The 24486-nt window shown below is 36.8% G+C and overlaps 1 protein-coding gene and 1 long non-coding RNA gene across 14 annotated transcripts in view; one reads left to right on the top strand and one right to left on the bottom strand.

Moving 5' to 3' along the window:
- The window catches only part of CNOT2 (CCR4-NOT transcription complex subunit 2), a 134534-nt gene extending 121087 nt beyond the window's left edge, over window positions 1-13447 (bottom strand). For 4 of the 6 annotated variants that reach the window (XM_090273610.1, XM_090273615.1, XM_090273612.1 and 1 more), the window contains exon 1: window positions 13394-13442. In XM_090273610.1, the coding sequence (XP_090129736.1) occupies window positions 13394-13398 (5 nt within the window). In that variant the 5' untranslated portion in view covers window positions 13399-13442. Of the gene's footprint in view, window positions 1-13393 lie in introns of all 6 variants that reach the window. The other 2 variants (XM_090273611.1, XM_090273614.1) reach the window with 2 other exon arrangements.
- On the top strand, window positions 13236-20598 carry LOC150012158 (uncharacterized). Of its 8 annotated transcripts, none has more exons than XR_016510500.1 (4): window positions 13236-13528; window positions 13944-14005; window positions 14817-14855; window positions 18432-20598. It is a non-coding gene; the product is annotated as an uncharacterized LOC150012158 (long non-coding RNA). The 8 variants fall into 8 exon arrangements; XR_016510502.1 differs by having other exon boundaries at window positions 14817-14863; XR_016510504.1 differs by having other exon boundaries at window positions 14817-14911.
- Window positions 20599-24486: the final 3888 nt, after the last annotated feature.

The raw sequence follows: 24486 nt of genomic DNA, 5'->3' as shown, positions 1-24486 counted from the left end.
TGTGCCTCAGTGCATTGGGCGTTGTCCTGCAAACCGATTTCTGGTCCCGGCACCTGCCTGAGTTGTGGGTCAGGTCCCAGGTTGAAGGCCTGCAAGAGGCAACTGATTGATGTTTTTCTCACTCATCAATATTTCTCTTTCTTTCTCCCAACACTCCCCATTTCTGAAAATAACTAAAATTTAAAAAAAAGAAAAAAAAACTGCTATTGATAATGCAATATAACTCAGGTTATAACTGGTTGACACAAGCCTGAGTCCTAAGTCAATGCTCTTCCCATTAGATTTATCCCATTTAACAAAGGAATTACAGTACTAAATGCCTCTTATGTGCCATGCACCATGGCAAGTGCTTCAGACACAGTAATGCTAAGATGTATTTATTTATGTAACTGAAAATACTATACAAACAGCCCTTACCCAGTGTAGCTCAGTTCTGTAAAGTAAAAGGTTGCCAGTTGGATTCAAGAGCAACATGGCAGTGTAAACACACAGTACTTGCCTCCTCCCACAACCACATCAAAATTAAAACTAAACTACAGAACTATCATTCAGAACCACATGAAATCTGGCTGAATGGAAGTCCCACAGCTAGGGAATTAGAGAAGCCAGGGGACTGCTAGGAAGAGCAGAGACACGGAACAGGCTGGTCCCACAAACATGTGTGGCAGATAAAAATTGGGAGGGATATCTCAGCTGCAGAGGTCACCCCTGAGAAGCAAGTAGTCCCAGTCCCACACTAGGCCCCCCAGGCGAGGGTTCCAGTGCCAGGAAGAGAAGTTCCCATAATGTCGGCCTATAAGAACCATCAAGGATTAAAGTGGAGGGAAGTGGAGGTCTTCTGGAGTCCCAGGCAGTTCCTCTTAAAGGATCCATATATAGACTTGTTCAGACTCACTCCCGCTGAGCTCCAGTGCTGGGGCAGCAACTTCAAAGACACCAAAGACATACATGAAAAACATGAATATCTGGCATCAGGGCAAGAGCTTGGAGGGGCATGCTAAGGGGGGAGGCAGCATTCTACCAGACAGAAGTGCTGGCAGAGGCCATTTTTTCTTTTTTGAACCCTACTCCCACACAGGCAGTAAGTGGGGCACCATATTTGAGACTCAACCTGGCTCACACTGTTTGCTCTGCCCTGGTGATTCCCTAAGACCCCGCCACACCCAACTTTCAGACCACTCAAGCTATTTCCAAGTGGCTTTTTCATATTAATGACCTGCCTTGGCTCATGCTTGATTTTTCTATAATCCCTCAAACAGGCAACAACTGACCTCAGCGTGTCCCATACCTCTTGCTAAGCAGCCACAGGCCCAGCACTAGAAGCAACCAGCCTTGGTTCACAGCTTGACCTCTCCTGGGCACCTCCAAGCCCAGCACAAGTAGCAGCCAGTGGCAGATCACAATGTAGTTCATGCTGGATGGCCCTGGGCAGAACACAAGCAGCAGCTGACCTTGGCTTGCACCTCCAGGGAGGACCCAGAGCCCGCATACCAAGTGGGCCACTTCAGACCATGTGGAAAACACCTCTACAAGCAACACACCAAGACGCAGACACAGCGGGCACCAGAGCCCCGCTGAAGTAACTCCTGCACAGCCATTCCTCCATGAAGGTCGGCAGTCTCAGACAGTCCTTGCAGCTGATTTTCTTGGGGGTAAACCCCTCCCACTGACATGCCAAGAGCAATCAAGTCTCAACTACAAGAGGAAGGTGTACACAACCCGTGGCAGGAAGTGGGGAGGGAGGAGTATGTACCTCAAGTGCCCACCTTGGGTGATCAGGGAGGTTAAGCCACTAGACCAGCGGTTCTCAACCTGTGGGTCGCAACCCCTTTCACAGGGGTCGCCTAAGACGGTCGGAAAACACATATATAATTACATAGTTGTTGTGATTAATCACTATGCTTTAGTTAATGTTCAATTTGTAACAATGAAAATACATCCTGCATATCAGATATTTACATTACGATTCATAACAGTAGCAAAATGGCAGTTATAAAGTAGCAACGAAAATAATTTTATTGTTGGGGGGTCACCACAACATGAGGAACTGTATTAAAGGGTCGCAGCATTAGGAAGGTTGAGAACCACTGCACTAGACCCTAGGAACAACTACTACTTTAGGCCACTTTACCAAGCCTGGGAGATGTAGCAGGTCTACCTAATACATAGAAACAAACACAGGGAGGCTGCCAAAATGAGGAAACAAATAAACATGTCCCAAATGAAAGAACAGAACAAAACTCCAGAAAAACAACTAAATAAAATGTAGACAACCGATCTACTAGATGTAGAGTTCAAAACACTGGTCTTGGATGCTCAATGAATTTAGTGAAAACCTGAAGAGCATACACTAATTGAAATGAATAATTTACAGGGAATCAACAGCAGAGAAAATAAAGCTGAGAATCAAATCAGTGGTTTGGAATATAAAGAAGCAAAAAACACCCAGTCACAACAGAAAAAATAATCCAAAAGAAATGAGGACAGTGTAGAGTCTCTTAAGACAACTTCAAGTGTACCTACATTCGCATCATGGGGGTGCCAGAAGGAAAAAAGAGCAAAGAATTGAAAAGTTATTTGAAAAAATAAAGACAGAAAACTTCCCTAAATAGTTGAAGAAAACAGCCATTCAAGTCCAGGAAGCAACAGAGTCAGGAAAAAGATGAACCCAAAGCCATACTGTAATTAAAATGCAAAAGGTTAAACACAAAGAGAGACTCTTAAAAGTAGCAAGAGAAAAGCAGTTAGTTACCTACAATGGAACTTCCATAATACTATTGTCAGCTGATATCTCAACAGAAACTTTGCAGGCTAGAAGGGATTAGCAAGAAATATTCAAAGTGATGAAAAGCAAGGACCTACAACCAAGATTACTCTATCCAGCAAAACTCTCACTTAGAATCAAAGGACATATGAAGAGCTTCCCAGCCAAAAAAAGCTAAAGGAGTTCATGACCACTAAACTAATATTATATAAAATCATAAAGTCTTCTTTAAGAAGAAGAAAAAAAATATGAACAATAAAATGGAAATAAATACTCATCTATCAACAATTGAATTTTAAAAACAAAATAAATGAACAAGCAGAACAGAAACATTCATAGATACAGAGAACATTTTAACAGTTGCCAGATGAGTACGGGTTAACAGTGATGGGTGAAAAGATGAAGTAATTAAGAAGCATAGTTGGTAGTTGCAGAATAGTCATGGGATGTAAAGTACAGCATAGGGAATACAGTCAATATTCTAAATAACTATGTATAGTGTCAGAGGTGTGCAAGATTTATCAAGATGATCACTGAGTAAGTTATATAATGTGTGATCACTGCAGTGTATACCTGAAACTAATAGAATAGTAGTGTATGCCAACTGTAATTGAAAAATAAAAAACTTTAAAAAATATTACACGCAATACTTAACACAATGTCATCTTGTGAGAAAAATGCTCACAATGAAAACACTGGGACACAGGACTTAGGCAGTAAACAAGGCATTTATTTATTCATGGATTTGAAAGTCTGGGTGCAGCCTAACAAAGGGCGCATCCCGATGCTCAGAGCTGGACGCTTTTATCCTAACGCGAGTAAAAAAACCCTTGTTCCTCCCCCTTACGTTCCTCTCCATTTTTCCCTACTGGATACTCTGGAGTTACAATCTAATGCGACTGACTAATCAACTAAGGGTACTAATTAACTTATGAATAAGTTTTAACTCACTGACTATGCATAATTCCCAGGTGATAAATATTCCGTGATGGGTGCCCCTCACACTTGGTTAACTGTTTATGTCTCCAGCTCCATATTTCCTAGATGATAAATATTATGCCCTTTACACTCTGGGTTAACTGACTGTTTATGTCTCCAGCCCCTCTATTTCTAAATTACAGTTGTTCAAGGTTACATTTTGTTGTTGTTAATCATTTCTTACGCGGTTGGGAGTCACTTTTATCTGTCCCTTACAATCTAAACAAAATTCCTGGTACAAAAAATAGGTCTAGGTTCTTAAGAACAAAACGGCATCTTTCTTTTTTAATTTACAAATTTGATACAAAATAAAAAGAGCATAGTGAACTCTATAAAATTGTAGCTAATTCTCATTTGCCTCAAAAGCTCCTCTTTAAGTAGCAAGCCCCATTCAAAACAAACAAACAAAAAACTCCACAACAACCCACAAGAGCTTTTTATTTCTTAAGTCAACTCTATGAGGTATATATTTTTATTTATCAACATTTTTTTAAATGAGAAAACTTAAGTTTGGGAGGATAAGTCACATAGCTAATTAAAAGTAATACAACAGTAATTCCAATTCCATAGCTAGTACCAGAGACTTGAACAACATCATGAAATATTTCAGCACAATATAACTCTCATTTTTAATAGGAAATAGTTATAATCAGCCCCATTCAGTCAGTCAAAATAGAACTAAAAGGACAGACAACCTGGGCAACTTCACATCACTGTAGAATCATTAACTTCTGCTATTAAAAAGTGGCATGTAATGCATACTATATCAAAGTAGTAATTGGCTCAAACTGCATTCTTTGGGGTTCAATTACTTCCACCTAAAAACACAGATTTGGGCTTTTTTTTTTTTTTGCAAGTCAGAATTAACACATAATGCTAGCAACCTAAAATAAAAGCTTAACTAAGTGTTACGTAGTATTGTGAATATTATGTACACACCTTAACACTGTAAAATAAGCACTTTTAGTGATATATAGCTATCAGCTCCTATGAATATGTTATTAATTTTCTTGGTATTAATTTATCCAAGTAATGTTAAATACCAAGTCTGTAAAAATGTCAAATAACATTCAAACTCTGCCTGCCCTAAAACTTATGTAATAAATTTCACCCATTAATGTAAGACTTTGCACTAAAGGCACTGGTTTATATGTATATAACAAGTTCTCTGGAAAACAGAATCTAGAGTTTCAAAAATCATAATTTTTAACAAATAAAAAAATTCTGCAATACAAATAAAAAATAATCTAATGGAGAAAATAAACCTTCAAAAATTTCAATAATATTGTATATTATTACATCATCAAGCTTGTAATTTTAATTATAAGTCAACTGTGGAACCTAAAACTGCCCCTGAAGCACATACCTGGATTATCACTTGCATTGTTAAAATAAAAATTTGCTTATTCCTCATCAAACGATGGCAAATTCCTATCTTCAACCAACTTCTCATGAGATGTCAGAACTCCATCAAGAATTATAACAAATTACTTTGCCATTCTCCAATCCAGTATATTCTCCCAGGTGTTGTGTATTTGCAATGTTATTTCCATACAATCACCCACCTAGTGAACTCCAAATCGTCCCTTCAAACACTGAAACCAATAACATTAACTCCCTCAGAACAAGATTGTTCTACTCTAGCATATATACCTACAGCATGCATCTTAAAAACTAAACTTGAAGCATTATTCAGTGCATGGCACATAGTAATAATTAGTGAACTGTTCAAGAAAACCTGATGGACCATGAAAATCATTATTAATTTCTGAGAAAAAAATATCTAATACTTCGCAGAACTAAAAATTCTTAAAGGTTTCATGAGTCTATGCAAATACAAAGACAGTTTTAAGTTTGTTCTTTTATAATTTTACACTAATACAGACAGAAACAAACCCTACCTGACCTTAAAACATTTTTATAGACTCAATTAAAAATATTCCTTCCTACCTATACCTCTTATAAAATGTATTACAAATTATTTGGTCCACCAAAATATTTTCAGCAGGTGAAAAACAGAATTATGTCTGATTCATCTTTCTTTTTTTCCCTTTAAAATTTACTATTTAGGTAGAAAGCAGTAATTGTTTATAAAACAACTTATCGTCAAACATGCAAAACTTGATCCCATCTCAGAGCCTTCTTTCTGCCTAGAAAACAATCAACCAGATTTCTGCACAATTTTCTCCTTTTTAGGTTTCTGCTCAAATGCCTCCACCAGAAAGGTCTTTCCTCATTACCCTAGTTAAAACAGTCTCATCTCTCAACCCTAATCAATTGCTGTACTGTACTCTTATCCCATTTACTTTCTTCATCACAATTACTGCTACCTGAAATTATTTATTTAGTTGTTTATTTGTTTATTTTACATCTCCCCCCTAAGATGTTAGCTCCATGAAGGTAGATTTTTCTTATTCACCATCATATGTACCCAGGACTACGGCAATGTCTAGAAGAGAATAAACAAATTATTCCCAAATTAAAGAATTTAGTTTAAAATGTCTAGAATGCTAACATCCAACCACAAGAACCTAAAATTTAAAGGTATACAATTTTTATACCAATACTATTCAAAATCAAGTAAATTCTATGAATTCTGTATCTGAAGGGAGAAGAAAAACTAGACTTTTATTATTATTATTTTACTTATTTATTGATTTTAGAGAGAGAGGAAGGGGGAGAAAGAGAAATAAGGATTTTTGTTGTTCCACTTACTTAAGCATTCACAGATTGATTCATTTAGTGTCCTGACCAGGGATTAAATTCTCAAACTCGGAACCAACTGAGCTACCAGGACAGGGCAACTCTTGTCTTTTTAAAAACACAGATTTCAGGTTGGAAGTGACCTTAGAGATCAAACCCAGTGATTTTCAAATTATGCTCTAAAATACCTTAAAGAGAAGTCAGAGGTCAAATTCCCTGAAGCACTTGAGTATAACTGTTTTATACATGCACATCTATTTTAGAATGTGTGATTCAGACACATATAGAAAACAAAAGTGCATTATGCAGTCATGTGTCACTTAAGGACCAAGATACACTATGAGAAGTACACCATCAGTCTGTTATTTTTGTGGGATTGTAGAGTGTGCTTTCATAAACCTGTATGGTACAGCCTACTACAAACCTAGGCTATATGGTATATATAACCTATTGCTTCTAGACTACAAACCTATACAGCATGTTAGTGTACAGAACAGAGCAAGATTAAATGAAGCTCAAGAGAAAATGACGCAACCAAGAGATGTAATAAACATGAGGCCACCGCGGGCATAACACGGCACATTGCTTTACAGCAAATTTTTTTTTATAAGGAGAAAGAATACACACTAAAATAACGATAAAAGGTCTAATATATTAAATATACAAATCAGTCATTTATTGTTATTAAGCATTATGTACTGTACACAGAAGGTTTGGCAAAAACCAGTTTACAGTCATGAGTACACAAAAGTTTATTCTTGGATTATTATATTATTTTCCATATAGACTGTAAACCTTCTTTTATTCACCCCTTTAACTGTATGTGCTATACTTTTATATGACTACCAGCATCACCACATGATGAAATACACAGTGCTAGGAATTTAGGATTTTTGTGCTGCATCAGTAATTCACAGAACTTTTCCAGTTCCATCATAATCTTATGGGACTACCATTACATATACGTACTCTGTCATTGACAGAAATGTTATTATGCAGGCCATGACTAAATCAAATTTAAAAACTGAAAACTGCTATCTCTGCTACCAGGTTAAATAGTTTTGCTATCACCCTCAAATAAATTTTGGCCTGATATTTATGAATATATCTATAATTTCTCATAAACATGCATAGATTAGAAAGGGGACAGCTCTAAGTTTATTTTCTAATCTAAAACCAGACATGCTTACACACAAAATTATAAAAACACTACTAAAGCACTATTCTGTGCACTAAATCAAGGCAAACCTCAAGGTGTATCTGCTCGGCATGTATTCTTGCAAAATAATTGTGCAGTAGGTAAATTTGCAAAATGTGGCATGGATGTGATATATTACCTATTCTCATTGCAACAGTATTATAATTTAAAGTTTTGGTGTTTCTTGATAAATGTTTATAATATTTATAAATATGAGCAGCTAATGTATTCTGCCAGAAAGTCAAGCTTTAAATAAAAATTTCCGACTACCCCTCTTTCAAACTCCTATTACTTTAATTATCCTGAATTTGCAAGATGACCAGTTAAAAACAAAAATAAACCTTGTACTTATACCTACTTAATATATCAGGATCTTTCCCAAAGAGTAGCATTAAGTCAGAAAAGTATTAGATGTTGAATTCAGTCTAAGGATAAAATGGCCTTTATAATTATCCCAATTATGAATTTTCATAGTAATCAACACAGTTTGATTGCTTTATCTTTATGTTAATGTTAAAAACTTAACCTTATTTAAAAGTTAACATCAAAATGGCAACCATATATAATTGGAGCTGTAAAGAAATTTAAATTAGTAAGTTATAAAATTAAGTTAAAAGTAATCAGGTACTTTGAACGGCATAATAAATTTATGGATTATTATTATTTGACCAATCTATAAGAGATTTTTACAAATTGAAAATTAAACACAAAATTGTATGTAGAACAAGCATTATAATTTATAATGTAAAAAGTAACACTGATACATACTCCTTACGGATGACACAAAACCAAATCTTCCTTTCCCAAACATATTGTATTACATAATCAGTCGTTACATTTTTGTCCAGATGCTGATACAAAATGCAGTTATGTTTCAACATCTAAATATGTAAATGGAAAAACAGTGTATCAATATGTTTGAAAAAAAACAAGTCTACTCGTTTTTACCTAAACTGCCAGAACACACAACTTTCTCTTGTTTATTTCATCATTCCTTCAGAAAGTAAAAATTTACTAAGTGTGCATTATCATCTCCTTTCACATAAGGAAAGATGTCAATTCAGTAAAAGCAGAGAAAGGATTGGTGTTCTGTGTACTGGATTAAATTCTCTTTAAAAATATATACCCTCTTTATATTAGTAGTTTTTAGACATTAAGAAAGTCTCTGGAAAAAATACAGGCAAATAAAACATAAGAAAAGATTTCTAAAATCTAAGTTAAATGTTAGCATCTTCATTAAATACAACTGAGAGTCACTTGCCCAGTTTTGATTTCTACATCTTATAAAAACGGGGAAGGGGGACAAAACTGGTGCAAAATCTCTTAACTCAAACACTTAAAGGCCAGATGTTTATCAAAACTGGAATTTTTCAGATTTTAGAAAGTTAAAAATAATAATAATAATAATAAAATATATATATATATCACATATAAACTAACACAGTTAAGCAATGGTAAATATATATCACCATGTAACTATAAATACAAAATATCTCCTTCAACCAAGGACCTTACTGACCTTAGCCATACAAAATACAGTAGATATACAGATCTAAACACTGCCAGAAGCACTTCATTACTAACAACCTTCTCTAGTGTTGCATTCACTCGACACACATTTCTCTAAGAAGGTGATTATCTGTTTTCCCAAAGAAATTTAGAAGCAAAACTATAAAGATTCAAAGAAGTAATGGAATGCAGGATGCCCTTCTCTCATCCCCATTTCCAATCTGCAGTTTCTGATCTGTGGACTGGGAAACAGCACTCTGACAGCATTTCAGTTCACTGCCTATTTATTGATAACCTACTAAATACTATGCACTATAAAAAATAGTAATGTAAATATAAATAGGACAAAGCTCTACTTTTTAGGTGATTATAGTCCAGTGGAGGTTATGGTGGATAATGGGGTTGGACAGTAAATTACAATACAGTGTCACACATTCAATAAAAGCAGTATGTCAAAAGGATTTTGAGAGCCAGGTAAGTCTGCTTTAAGAAAGTGACACCAGAGTAGAGTTTTGAAGAATAAGAAGTTAGTCAAACAGATAAGTGATAGTAAAAATACACCCCCCCCACACACACACGCAAAAAAAGGAAACAAAAACTTTCAGGGTAGGTGGCAAACATGTCTAAAATATCTAGTATATACAGAAACTTGGATCCTGAGTTTAAACATAGACAAAATATTAAAGTGTATCCAAAAGAAGGAAAATCTTCTGGGGTATTTTCCCCTAGATAATTTTGCATTTCCATATTATATAAGCTATGGATCTTACAAAAAACAAAAAAAAAAAACGCACTGTAAACCATTTTATTAGTTCAAAATGCGGTATACCTACAACTGATATACATGGGAATTTGCATCCGTATTTCAGAAAAAAGCTGTTAGAATAACATATTAGGAATTATTTTTCCAGCTCATATTAACAGTAAAGTCAAAGTAAATAAATGAACAAGCCCTATCAGCATGACTTGTCATGAGAGGAGTTTTAAGTGTAAAAAAGGAAGCCAAACAGAAACACCAAAGTAACAACAACAAAAAAAAACAAAACAAAACAAAAAAAAACACACACACATATAGCGTTACTATTTAAACTGAAGAAGGAAAGGCTGAATGAACAAAACCAAGGTAAAAAGGATGAAATAATTTTAAAAACTTAAAATCCTAATGCCCATTCTATTTCTTTTCAAAGACAGACTTACTAAAAACAGACAGCAATTTTAGTATATAGCTCTTTTTAAAATATCTGGGAAAAGTCACAATGAAATTCAATTCAATGGAGTATCACTGGTAGAAATCCTTCTCATTAAGGACAGTCACCTGTATAATCAACCAGAATGACTAGATCCCTTGATAGCAATATTGTATGTAATTCTATTCAAACATTACAGTGCAACTCAGATTAACTCGGCCTGTAAACTGCCCTACCTGGTAACTTAGTTTCTTTTTCTTCTTTGTATTACAAAATCCACTAGAACTCTAGTTAACAAATAAAATCTTATTTAGTATTATCCTCTAAAACTATGACTATTTGCATAAGTTGTCCTCGAATGCCTATTTTAAGAAAGCACACGGAAAGTGTACTTCTATGTAATCATAACAGAATGAACTTTCTGTAGTTAAAAAATGTAAAGACAATTAAAGAGCAAAAAGAAATTAACTTATTTACCAGTCTATTAATGTATATACTCATTATTTCATAGACAGAAAATCTTATGAAGCAAGTTTGTCACTAAAAGGACAAAACTCTAACTCGCCACAGTGTGAAAAATTCTGTAAGGGTCTTTCAAAATACAAGTACTTTTAATATTAATATTTACTGAAGAGATAAAAACCAAAACTGGGTTAGAAGCACTTCTAAAGAAATCTATTCATAAATCTGAAGCACTTATTTACTTTTGAAGAAACAGAATATTCAGATTACAACTAACTGTAAAGTATCTCTCAAGAATCAAAAAGTAAATTAAACACCCAAAGTTCTTAAATAAAAACAGAGGTAATTAGTTCTCTGGAGGAAGAATAGCTGAGTTTTATCTTATCTTTAAGGTCAAGTACTTTTCAAATGAAAGGAGTATAAGTCACTCATACACATTTTGTCCCCATTTTTCCTCCATGTAAGTTTACTTTAAAACCAAAATAAAATAGAAACTGAAAAAAAAATTTTAAGTTGTATTTGTTGCTTAGTTAATCATAGAGGCAATTTTCATTCCCCAAGAGTATCAGATTAGGTTACAGATATCTCCACACAGTATACTTAGAATGAAAGCTTTTTGCCAACAAATGATACCTACATTAGTTCAATTTATTGATGCAGCATTACTCAGGATACAAAAAATGTGAGTTTCTCCGTTCCTTTCTAATGTAGAAAGTAATCACAGATATCACAGTAATTCAAGCCCTTGGGGAGGGGGCGATTATAGAAAAGGAACTTTTTAAAAGTTAAACGAGGATCTTAAGAGGTCAAGAAAGTGAAGTTTTTGTCTTTTTACGGTGCATTTTTCCTTCTGATTTAATATTACAAAAGAACTACAAACTAAAGAGGAGTTCAACATACAAAACTTACTAAAGATATTGGTCCATTTAGAAATATTTCAATGACAAAAAATGGGACTGTAGACATCTAACCATTTGAATGCAGTCAATCCACTCTTTAAGTCTAGAATAAAATCATCTTCCATAATTGCAAAAGAGCTGTATTCATTGACATTTATTTGGGAAACAAATTTTGTCCAAAAAATGCAAGTATTCCCTGACAACTAAATATAAACGTGATATGTAGATACGTACTTTCAAATTCTTTTACCCCGCCCCCAATAATTTGTTGTTTCAAAGGACAAATCAAAAGTTGCACTTATTCCAAAGATCTAGAAATTCCTAGTATCAAGCGTGACTGGAAATGTGTTCAAATTTCAACTAAATTCAAGTATGGCCACCCTCATGAACAGATTTTAACTCAGTACCTTCTACCAGTTAGCCAAGAATCTAAGAGTTGACATCAGTGTACACTTAATTTTCTTATACCTGTTAGAAACTGTCCTTAAGATTAAGAATGGAGTAGGATCCTTTGACCAAGAGTTTCATGAAAATGAAACAAAATGTGTTGTTGCACTTGGTCTTTTATGTGTTGAAAAGTGAAGGCACCTCCTAGGATTCAAAGTTGATGTTTTAGGTTCCTTCCGAGACTGTGGTACCCGTATGTAAGACTTTTATGCTGGTAATAACCGTACTCATAGGGTCTAGAATAAATGCAAATTCTAAAACCTTGGAAATGCTTTTTACAAAACTACAACTCGCATTCCAAAAGGATCACAGCTACCAAGAGTTACAGGATCTCTCCTAGAGCCTCACCTAAGAACTAGGAGGGCCTCTTTTAACCCCATTCATTTCTTCCGTAAAACTTTTAAGTTAGACTCAAACCAGCAGAAGGTGGAGAGGCCCCGGCGGAAGTAGAAGGCCAGGGCCAGCAACTTCACACACATAAGCGTCTCGGGTTCCTCCGCCACCCCAGGACTATCCGGACTTAGTCTCTACCATAGCACGGAAGCTTCACCCTCCGGATACGGTGGCAGAGGAAGCATCACAGTTGCACTCCTTCCATGGTCCAGAGCCTTCGGTATCCTAGCGCCTGGAGGCTCCGGAGACCCGTTAGCCAGTTCAATGTCGCCCATCTATTACATACTCTTACATACACATACATTCTCACACACACACAAGTTGCAGGTGATGCGCGTGTATTGAGAAAATGTGAACAACCAAGGACGGCGGCAGCTGATGAGAAGGCAGCAGCGCCGTCTAAAGCGGCCCGGGGCTCCTTGGCCGCCGCCGCCGCTGCCTTCTCGTCTTCCCCAGGAAGCGGCGCGGCGCAGGCTCCTACGCGCTGGCGGGAGCCCGTGGGAGCTGGGTCTCAAAAAAATCCCAGCGCCCGCCGAAGAAACCGGGCCTAGGATCCAGGGCTGCCGCTGCAGCGACCCAAGTGCCGCGACGCCTTACGTCTTATCCACCACCCTCCCATACACACCCCCTCCCTCCACCACCGCCACCCCCCCTCCCCGCCCGCTCCGCTCTCCCTCTCTCGATTGGAGCCGAGACAAAAGCAACGGGAAGCGGCGGGCCGGGACGCTGCCCGCGGACCCCAGGTGCGACCGGACCGGCCCCGAGGCATTCCCCCGCCTTGCGGGGGCCCCGAATCCGCTGCCCCAGCCGCGCGCCCCGCTGCCAGACTTCCGAAAATTTGCCAAAAACTCACCGCATGAATTTTCCTGTCCCGCGGATCCAAGATGGCGACGTATCCACCGCGGAGGCTGCTGGGAGCAAGACCTTTACCCTCTGACCCCCGCCGTGACCCCCGTCGTTCCGGCTTCCCTCCAGGCGGCGGCGGAAGGTGGGAGCAGGGATCGCCGACCGGACTAGGTTGGGGGTGGGAAGACCGCTTCCCGCGCCTTCGAGAGTGAGCGGGGAGAGGCCTTTTACTCCACCACCTGCCTCCCCGCACTCTCCACCGTGTCTGTCACCAACTCACCCGGAGGCTCGTAGCTTCTCCACGGCCGTTATAGCGAGCTGGGCCTTTGTGGTCGCTGCAGTCCCCCTGGGGCGGGTTGCTTCACGTAGGGCGCGGGCTCTGGGTTCGTGGTGGGCCGCGGGGTCCAGGGGCGGGGAATGGTGAGGTGGCATGGGTCCGCCCTCTCCGGGGACGCTGAGCGTGTTTGTGTTTGTGTACGTGTTGGACAGCCCACCCCACCACCCAGCACCTGAAGCAAATTGATCGCTGTCGCTTTTTTCTCCCTCGGCCCCCTCAGCCTCCGGTGCTTGTGCACGCACTTCCAGGGACCGGGAGCACGTCACCATCCCTTCCTGAGAAGTGAGTTCCCCTTTGCCGAAACCACTGGTATTTTCTGTTCACCATAGTTACTTGACTTGGTCGGAGAGAGCCTGTTGAGAGCAGGATTTTAAAGCACTTGTGGGTGAGCTCGCCCTGGCTAAGTTAGATTTGTAGCATTTTCTCTCGGCCTCACTCCCTAATCCCCACATAAGGTTGAATGACCTGCTGAGCTATTAGCGAGACCTTTTGAAATTGGCTTTGGTGGAAACTTCAGATGAGTGAAAAACCTCTGCTTTCCAGAAAAATAATTGTCACTCAGAGTGAAATTAGGTGTTTTTTTTAATAATAAATTTTTGTTTCCTTTAATATTGATAAACTCTGTTATTACGGAACATTTTTGGACTTAAAAAGAGGCTCTGCATGTGTGTTTTGGGGTGGTGTAGTTTCATAAAGTGAAAATTGTTATTTATATTTGAATAATTTATTAATGTAAAGTGAAATTCAGTTGCTGTGAATAAACTTTCTACTTGTTTGTTCCTTTGTAAAATCACTGTTTCCTTCCAAAAAACTCAATTGTAATCCAATTTAAAGTTTTATCGTTGAAGGCATAAGATATCTGTTATTCATGAATAGCAAGAAAAATAAGTACACTGTGAGACAAAAGGTGACTGTCATGCTTACAGGATGTAAGGTATTTTGAAATACTAGTAGATACTGTGTCAATTAAACTGAATGGTGCTGATGTGGCCACTAGAAAATGTTTTACGTGGTTATTCATTTCACTAAACATTCTGCTTCACTCAAGGGGAACAATACTTCTTTATTTTATTCCCTACCTTTTTCCCAGCAGTTCCTTCCTGCCTGCCTCTTCAGCATTCTCTTCTGCTATGTAAGATGGTGTGTTAAAAGACTGTGTACACCTATAAGTAAATGTAATACATACAGGTATATGAATAGATGTGTGCACATATTTGTATTACTGAGCATTTTTAACATGTTAATAACTTGAAAATATAACACTATTTGGAATCATAAGATAAATAAAAATGAGATGTGTGTGTATAGTTGCATCAAATATTACCTCTTAATCTGTTAGTTTGGCTTATATACAGGACTTTGTTAAGAACAAAAGGTGGACTTTATTATTAACGTTCCTGTATTTACTCAAGCACAAGTTTTAAATAGCATAAACATTGGTAAAACTGGAGAAATCACTTCCAGAAAAGGACAGGTCTAATTTGAGGGTTTTGTTACCTTGGGTGTTTTACTGAAAGAGATAAACCAAACATTTTCATCATAAATGTGTAAGGTAGGACCATGAGAAAAAACATACATAGATACTATTCCTTGAGAAAATTATTTATTTAGAATAAATTTAAGTATTGTTGAACAAGTTTCAAATTGTCCTATTATTGGTGTCCAATGTGTTATAAATTTGTCAAACTTGTTTAATACCTACCCAAGACATTGGTTCTACATATTAATTGAGCTAAGATTTGTTAAGAACTTAGGTTTATGGTGTTCTAGGAAACACTTTATAAACAGTACATTTTTTAAATTGTTCTATTACATCTAAAAGTTCATTTTTATTTCTAATATTAATCAAACTTTGTCAATAGTTTTTGTTTCTTAACTATTTACTTTGATTTTTTTTTCTTTTACTGAAAAATAGTTCACACCTTGTATGTGTTTTGTGTGTTGAAGTGTGTGTAAGGTAAATTTCTTATACACCTTATAGAAAGACTACTGGTTTAAAGTGAGGGAAAAAGTCCTTATTAGGGGAAGAGAATGCGTTTGTAAATAACTAGTTGTAGGAAAGGGAGGTCTGACATTTTTAGAAAGTGTAGGCAATACTGAAAAAGGACAGATACCCCAAATTTAACAAGTACTGAAACAACATTTGGAGCCAAACTGTCCTTCCATAAACAGTATCACCAATAGTTTAGTCACTTGCTCAGGCATAAAACTAGGAATCTTCTGTGATTCTTCACACTCTAGGTCCAACTCATCACCCAGTACCATTAGCTCTTCCTTATATGTATTCTGGATTCAGCCACTTCTCATCACCTCTCATGCCACCACCCTGTGTGAGATCCCATCATCTCACATAGCAGTATCCACACTGTCTCTCTGCTTCCACTTTTCCCTGTGCCTTTTCAAACTATTCTCTACATACCATCCAGCGTGATTGTTTTTTAAAAGTTCATGAGACTACGTTACTCCGTTAGAATAGAAAGAAGTCCAGTTTCCTTACCATGGCCTTCAAAACTATAATCTGGCTCCTGCCTCTCTCCAACTTCATCCTGTTCTTACCATTCCTTTCCATCTCTATTATGTACCAAGTTTTTCCCAACCTGTGGCAAAGACCGTTAGTTGTCCTCTAAAATTTCTCCAATATTTTCATAGTAATAGAGGTGGGCACATGGCTGTCCAGAATAAAAACTATATTTCCAACCTACCTACAGACAAGTGGTAGTTCTGGCCAATAAGCAGTTATGTCTTGTGGCACCCTTCTGGAACCATCCTTAAAAGACAGCTGTTCTACACCTTCAGTCCTTTGCTGCTTTTATATCCTGCACCCTGGAGTACAGATATAACCTGTAACTCTAGCAGCCAGTTTGGGCCATGTGCCAGTTCCCCCATCCTAGGGATGGCAAAACCTTAAGCTGGCAGAAACCTGGGGCCTTGAGACTTGTAGAGTACCATACCAGCCCAGCACACCTTATGTTGAGATCTTGACGTAAAGAAAAAGTAAACTGTCATTAAAGCTACAGTTTAGGGTTTCTTTTACTTAATTGAACTTAACTGCTACTCTGTCACAGGCCGTTTGCACTTGCTATTTATTTCTGCCTAAGAGACGCTTTCTCTGTGTATATGGCTCATTCTCATCCTTCAGGTCTTAACTCAGATATTATCTCCTAACACTCCTTCCCTGGCCACTATTTCTAAAGTTGCTCCTTTTTCCATTTAGTATTCTCTCTCACATGACCCTCTATTTTCTTATTACACTTGTAATTTATCATTATTTCTTTATTGTTTCCCGTCACCCTACTAAATATGTAAGTTTCATGAGAGCAGGGACTACATTTTGTTTTGTTCACTGCTTTGTCTTTCACACATGGTAGACATTAAGTAAGTACTGTTGAATATATGAGACAGTGAATAACTGAGCCATTTAATGAATGAAATAATATAAATCCTTATCCAATATTAGGCAGCCTTTTTTTTTTTTTTCTTTTTTTAAGTAAATGTCTTGAAAGATTTCCTTCAACATGTAATGGGTAAAATCCAAGCTAGGAGGCAGCTATGAAGCAGCTAGGAAAAATAATATTAAAGTAATGGAATATGCCAAGCTTCCAGTCCTTAATAATGAAGATATGTAGCTTTTTCTGGGAAACGTAAAAGCTTATTTTATTTACAGGGGAAAAGAAAAATTGGTGAGGCAGACTGACAAATCAGAAAGAGCATTCTGGTAGATCTAGGGGAGAAATTCCCACTAAATCGTAGTCTGATTTATTATATAACTTATTGGACCTCAGATTCTTCAGCTAAAATATGTGAATCTTAAGCTTTGAATGGTAATATTATAAAAGTTTAATAGTAAGTTAGACTTGTGAGTAATGTAACTTGTTACACATTAATTTGGTTTTCTGATGTTGTTTTAACAAGTGATTAAATCTTGATAATGCTGGCAAGTGTTAGAGAAACAGGGTTTTTTATAATACTGACAGTATAGATTGGCACATTTCTAGAGTACAGCTTAGCAATATGTATCAAAAACATTGAGCATGAGCATTTGACAAAGCAATTCCTCTAAATAATGGAAATGTATCATAAGTATATGTTTAACAACTTTACTACAAGACTGTTCGTTACTGCATTGTTTAGTAGAATATTGGTTAAACTGATTAAGCTACAACTATACAACAGAACAGTATTCAACCTTTAAAAATGATGTGGAGGAACCCTGGCTGCTGTGGCTCAGTGGATTGAGCATAGGCCTGCGAAACAAGTGTCACTGGTTCGATTCCCAGTCAGGGCACATGACTAGGTTGCATGTCAAGTCCCCAGTTGGGGGCGCAAGTGAGAGGCAACCACACAGTGATGTTTCTCTTCCTCATTCTTCTTTCCCCTCTCTCTAAAAATAAATAAATAAATTGTTTTTTAAATGATGTGGAGGAAATTTTATTGACATGATATATTAACTGTGAAGAAAGCTTTAAAATGTAGTACAGTTTTATGAAAAGTTTTAAGTTTACAAGAGACTAACAGGATATGTACATGGTGTTATTTTGACTTTGCAGAAGTAGCTATTACAGTAATTTTATTCTCATACTTTTTTAATTTTTACAAAATTAATGTCCGACTTTTTTATAAGAAAGTTTTAGATAGTATTTTTTCAATTTGTGCCTCTTCTTATAATTTTTTGATGTCACAGTGACTAATTTATACCTTATTTTTTCAGATTATCAAAGTATTGTTCATAATCATCTGCAATATTTGCACCCACGTTTGTTCCATCTAAAGACCACATTAGAAATGTTTATTCTATGAGTTTCATAAAGTTGCCAATGCAAGTACAGCAGCAAAGTCTATTCAGTGCGCCTATGGGGATGATGCAGTGACTGAAAGAAGTTGCAGGAGGTGGTTTTCCTGTTTCCAAAGTGAGGATTTCAGTTTGAAAAACAAGCCAACAGACGGTCGTCCAAAAAAACTTGATTCTGAAGTGTTGGAAGCTGTTGTCACAGAATACCCCACCATTACCTCTAGGGAACTTGCAGAACAATTTAACGTAGCCCATACAACCGTGCTACGCCAACTGAAAAGCATCAGAAAGGTTTCAGTAGATGGAAAATGGGTCTCACATGAACTGTCTCCAGAGAATCTGCAACAGCGTGTTGCTTGTTGTGAATCATTGCTTTCGCGATACCTTCAGGCACCATTTTTAGGTAGGCTTGTTACAGGTGCTAAAAAGTGGATCCTTTACCATAACATTAAACGCCACCAATCGTGGATCAGTCGAGGAGGAAGAAAAGTTCAACAACCAAGAGGAGGACTTCATCCAAAGAAGATCATGTTGAGTGTATGGTGGGATGTGGAAGGAATTGTCCATTATGAACTGTTAGACAACAATCAAACAATTACTGCTAATCTTTACTGTGAACAACTTCGTCGTTTGAAAACAGCTTTGAACCAAAAGCGACCCTCCGTAGTCAACAGAAAGGGTGTCATCTTCCATCACGATAATGCTCATCCTCACACAGCTCGACTCACCAAAAATTTCTTGAAAGAGCTTGGTTGGGAAATATTGTTTCATCCTCCATATTCTCCTGACCTTGCTCCTTCTGTTTATCACTTGTTTTAGGGACTACAGAACCATTTTGATGGTCTTAGGCTGACATCAGGAGAAGAGGTTGAAAATGAGTTGGATTCATATTTTGCTTCAAAACCTAAAGAATTTTACATGTGTGGCATTTATAAGCTAGTTGACAGATGGAATGAGGTTCTAGAAAGCGCAGGAGCTTATGTTAACGAATAAATATTTTCATAATCATGGGCTTTTTCATTTTTAAAATAGACCTCAAAATTGGACATTATTTTTGCACCAACCTTATAATTAAAAGGGTATCTTTATCCTTAAAGAAACAAGTGGATAATTTGGGAAAATAGTACCACATACTCAGTGTCGAGCCTGATATCCTTTTTTCTCTATACCCCATAACTAATTGCTACTTCTTTTATATTTTACCTTCTAAATATGTCTAGGATCCCTCCTTACCTCTCCAGTTTTTCGGCCATTCTCTTAATTCCTTACTCATAATCTTTCATCTGAACTTTTGAAAGAGATTATTTAACTGGTCTTTATTTATTAAGTTTTACCTCTCTAGTCTTCCAAACTACCACTGGTTTCTACAGTGTCCATCTTAGAAGACTCCCCTGCATAAAATCTTTGTAATGATGCCTCATCATCTACAGGATATAAGTGCAAACTTCTGTTCATGAGGTATAAAGATTTTCTTAATAAAACACTTTCCTACATTTTTCAGCCTCAGGTACTACTTGTGGTTATATCTCAATATTCCATATTTTATGCCCTTGCAGTTTTCTTCGCTCCGCTTTGACCTCTTGTTCCCTCAAAAATGTCTAAGCAAATTTCTCTTTAATTTTCTATGCTGGTTTTAAAAATATGTCCACAAATTCTTTGATATTACACTTGTCAAGAGGTGGAACTTAATTCATTTTTTATGAGTGTGGGTTGTTCTTTGTGACTTCTTTGTAATAAATAGATTAAGGTAGAGTGACTGTGACTCAGAGGCCAGATCATAAAAGGCATTGGGACTTCCTGTGCATACTCTCTTGAATCACTGAGGGAAGCCAGCTGTCATGTCATAGGACATTCATGCACCTTGTAAAGAAGACTGTGTGCCAAAGAAGTGAAATCTGACAGCCAATAAGAACTGAAATTTGCCAACAACTACATGAGTGAGCTTAGAAGCAAGTCCTTCGGCCCCCTTGAGATTACTCCAGCCCCAGCCAACAGCTTAACTAAGATCATAAGAGACCCTGAACCAGAACTAACTAGCTAGCCCCCTCCTGCATCTGAGATTTTTAAAAATATATATTTGTTTTAAGCTGCTGTGGTTTGGTTGAATTTGTTATGCAGCAGTAGATAACTAGTACATCTTCCTTCAGGACTCATCTTTGTGAAATTTTCTGGACATTTTTCTCTTAAGCTTCCTATAGAACTGGGTTTCTCCCTGCTATACAATGAGCTTCTTAAGGGCAAGACCTATGTCTCATTTTTCTCCTAAATGTTTTATACATCAACAAGTGTTTTTAGCACTTACATGCCCAGCATTATACTAAAAAGAGTCAGTAGTGACATGATTTGATTAGAGAAAAATATAACTAGGAAGTAGTAATAGCAGCAACAGATACAGTAAACACTTAAGACTCGCTACCTATCAGGCACTATTTTAAGCATTTTACCTATATTAACTCATGAAATTCTTGCATGTACTTCATATGCTAGGAATTGCTAAAATCTGGTACAGAATATAAATTCTCTGCTAGGTCAGAAAATGGAGGTGAGTGAGGACTGGTGTGTCAGGGATAACTTCACTAAGTGGCTGTTTAAGTTCCATATTAAATGACATAGCTTGAATAGATGTGGATGAAAGGAGGGAACACTTGGGATGAACATGAGGAATGGCAGCAACGTACCACAGACTGGATGGCTTAAACAAATTTATTTCCTAACAGTTCTGGAGGCTAGTAGTCCAAAACTGTTGGTTTCTTCCAAGGGCCTCTGTCCTTGGCTTGTAGATGGCTGTTTCATATTCACATGGTGTTCCTTCCCTCTATGTGCCAGTCTTCCTCCAAATTTCCCCTTTTAATGAGAGCAGCAATCATACTGGGTTAGAGCATACCCATATGACTTTATTTAATCTTAATTACCATTTTAAAGGTCCTATGTCCAAGCAAGGCACTGGGGATTAGAACATAAATTTAGGGGGGATACAATTCAGTCATCTCAGAAGAAGAAAAAAGCATGGGCCAGCATCTAGAACCAGCCTAAGATAAGCAGGGGAGCTAGTGGAATCTATCACAGAATAAGATGGCAGGATTTTCAAGTATTTTAAATTTCAGGCAGAGGAGTTGTAATGGGTGGTTCCTGATAAGTCACTGTTCATCCATTCAAATGTTTAGTCAGCACCAAAAGGAAAGAGGAAAAAAATGTTAAATAGCATTTGCAGTACATATTTTATATCCCCTTTTCTCACCTGACATTTCTGTTCTCATCTTTCCAAGATAATTACTTTAAATTTTGAGTCCTCTCAAAATTAATGTTATTTTTTACCCACTCAAATTAATTTCATACAATAAGTTTATTTTTCCCCACAATGCAAAAAACTCAGCAAAATACTTTTTCCTCTGCTTTCTCAACTCTGTTGAATGTTTAAATACATGATTAAGTTGCATTCTTAATTAGGAAAAAAAAATTATCTTACATAAGAATTATAAGGTGTTTTTCACTTAAAGTAAAATTACTTCCCCCACAGTTAACAGACTTAATGAATATATAATCATAAGTTAACTTAAAACACGTGATCTGCCAATACATTTTTGCTGTCAATGAAAAATATGTTCAAAAGGGAAACGGCTTAAATACTGAACTGATGGAAAGAATGAAAGTAATTTATAGTAGGTTAATGAATTATCTGCTTAAATAGTACTGACTTAGTGATAGCCATTTGAATGCTGAATGTTAATAATGTTTTTAATGTAATCCTTGTTTAAGGACATTTTTTCATTGTTTCTAGAGAGAGAGGAATGGGGAGAAACATTGATGTAAGGGAGAAACATCAGTTGGTTGCCTATCATAGTCTTCCTGACAGGGGATCTAACCTGCCAGCTAGGTACGTGCCTTGACTGGGAATCAAACCCACAATCTTCTAGTACAAATAATGCTCTGACCAAATGAGCCTCACTGGTCAGGGCTAATATATTTTTTAACTGAGAAATTTATACTTGAAGTGAAACTACATTCAGTATAAAATAAAATAGAAGATTATAAAGAATGAGACAATAGAGATTTTGAAGTATATAGCTTCCAAGAAAACCTTGGGCATGGGTGGGAGAAGCAATCTAAAAAACTCCCTTACTGTAACTGAATGCAGGTCTGGCTGCCTGCCTGTACGAAAGCCAATTCTTGAAAGGTAGGTGCTGATGTAAAGGAAAGCGGTTTATTTGCAGTTGCTTGCTATCTGGAAGATGGGAAACTCATCTTAAAGCCCATTTCCTGGGAAGAGGGGGGACTCGTCAAAACCCATTTCCACATCTCAGTGGAGGCAGGGCTTTTTATAAGGAGGGAGAGGGGAACAGAACAAAGAGATCAAGGGAGGGAGCTGAAAAGTTCTCTATGTGCAGACAAGCACAGTCAATTCTGATAAGGTAAGTGATGGTCCCATGTGCATCATCCTGGTTTTATGTCATCCTGACTTCATGACTGAAAGCCAGCAAATCTTCCATAGCAGAAATGCCTGAAGGTCAGAGTCTGTGTCTTTTGGACTTAGTTCCTAGGATTCTTATACAAACGTGCTGTTTTGCTATAAGCTACATATTAGTCAAGAGTCAGCAGTTACAGAAACAATGTCAAAAGAATGGTGAGGTGGGTTAGAATTCCCAGTTACAATTTTCCAGTTACATTACTTCAGACTGATTCCATTCAGTTCAGTAATTCTCACGCTCAGGAACTTTCTATGTTTAACCTAAATTTTTTCATTGCTTTTTTTGTTGTTTTTACATTTTATTCCTTAAAACTGCTCACATTATAGATTGTTCATGGATGAAATAGGGAGCTGAGTGTACAAAATATGGTATAAGCTTACTCAATTTTCCACCTGATTGCTAATAAACCTTACACAGTTTGTAAAATAACTCTCTTAAGGACTGAAAGTGTAAAGCATGTTGCAAGTTGCAAGAAATAAGCTAAAAATGAGCTTGTAAGCCTACATCTAGACCAACAGTACTGTGATGCCAAACATCCTAATACAGGGGGAAAAATCTTTAAAGAGCTACAGTTCAGTCCTGAAAGGATTAAATAGAAACCTTAATATATTATTGTTTCTAACTATCCATCTCACATTACAGTGCTTGAAAACAGTCAAAAGTTTAGCAAAAAATTACATTTATTCAGTATACATGAGAAACAGCTGCTTTTTGAGGTGAAATATAGGTAACTTGGTTAATTTCAAAAATGACCCTTATGTCAATTATCTGGTTAGACATGAATAGTTCATTTAGTTCTCAAAAACTACATTAGAAGTTTTGTGTGAGGACACATGAGAGTGATAGTTTCATTTAAACAAAACAGTTATAACAAGTCTGTGCAGTAAGAATGACAACTATTCTAATGAATACATAAACAAGGATGCCTTAAGTTGTCACGGCTTAAGAAAAGTCAACGACAGATTAAATATCCTAGTGTACAACTCTGAAATCTTTCAAAATTAAAAGGAATAAATTGTTTAGCTTATCATCTCAGTTTGTTACATTCAATAGAACTAATAAAAACTTAATGGGTCACATGCTCAACTTCAATGTGTATTTATAGAAATTGCATAGGATCATAACATAAGATCTAAAAACTTTTTTTAAAAAGAACATATTGTACTTTTAAATGAAGCATTTGCCATTCTAAAATGAGAGTTACTGTGATGGTAAATGATCACCATCTCTAATAATATCATCATTTGGGGGAAGGGGACATGTTTCATTGTACATATTCTTAAGATCACTTTTTGAGATCTTCCACACAGATTGAGGTTACTGTTTACTTATAAAAGCATTTTATAAATGTAATGCTTGAAACTATTAAGCTTCTTAAGTGTTTTGAAAAATCTCATGACTACAGTGACCCTATATGAAACAAATAACCAAAACATAATGGAACATTGGTTCTAATACTTAATTTGTCCAGAAACCTGTTTGAGAAGCAATTTGTTCTAAACCAGATC

This window comes from Furipterus horrens, unplaced genomic scaffold (genome assembly GCF_987537825.1).
Source record: "Furipterus horrens unplaced genomic scaffold, mFurHor1.1.pri manual_scaffold_4, whole genome shotgun sequence".
Classification (NCBI taxonomy): Eukaryota; Metazoa; Chordata; class Mammalia; order Chiroptera; family Furipteridae; genus Furipterus; species Furipterus horrens.
This window is presented reverse-complemented; position numbering and strand designations above follow the sequence as displayed.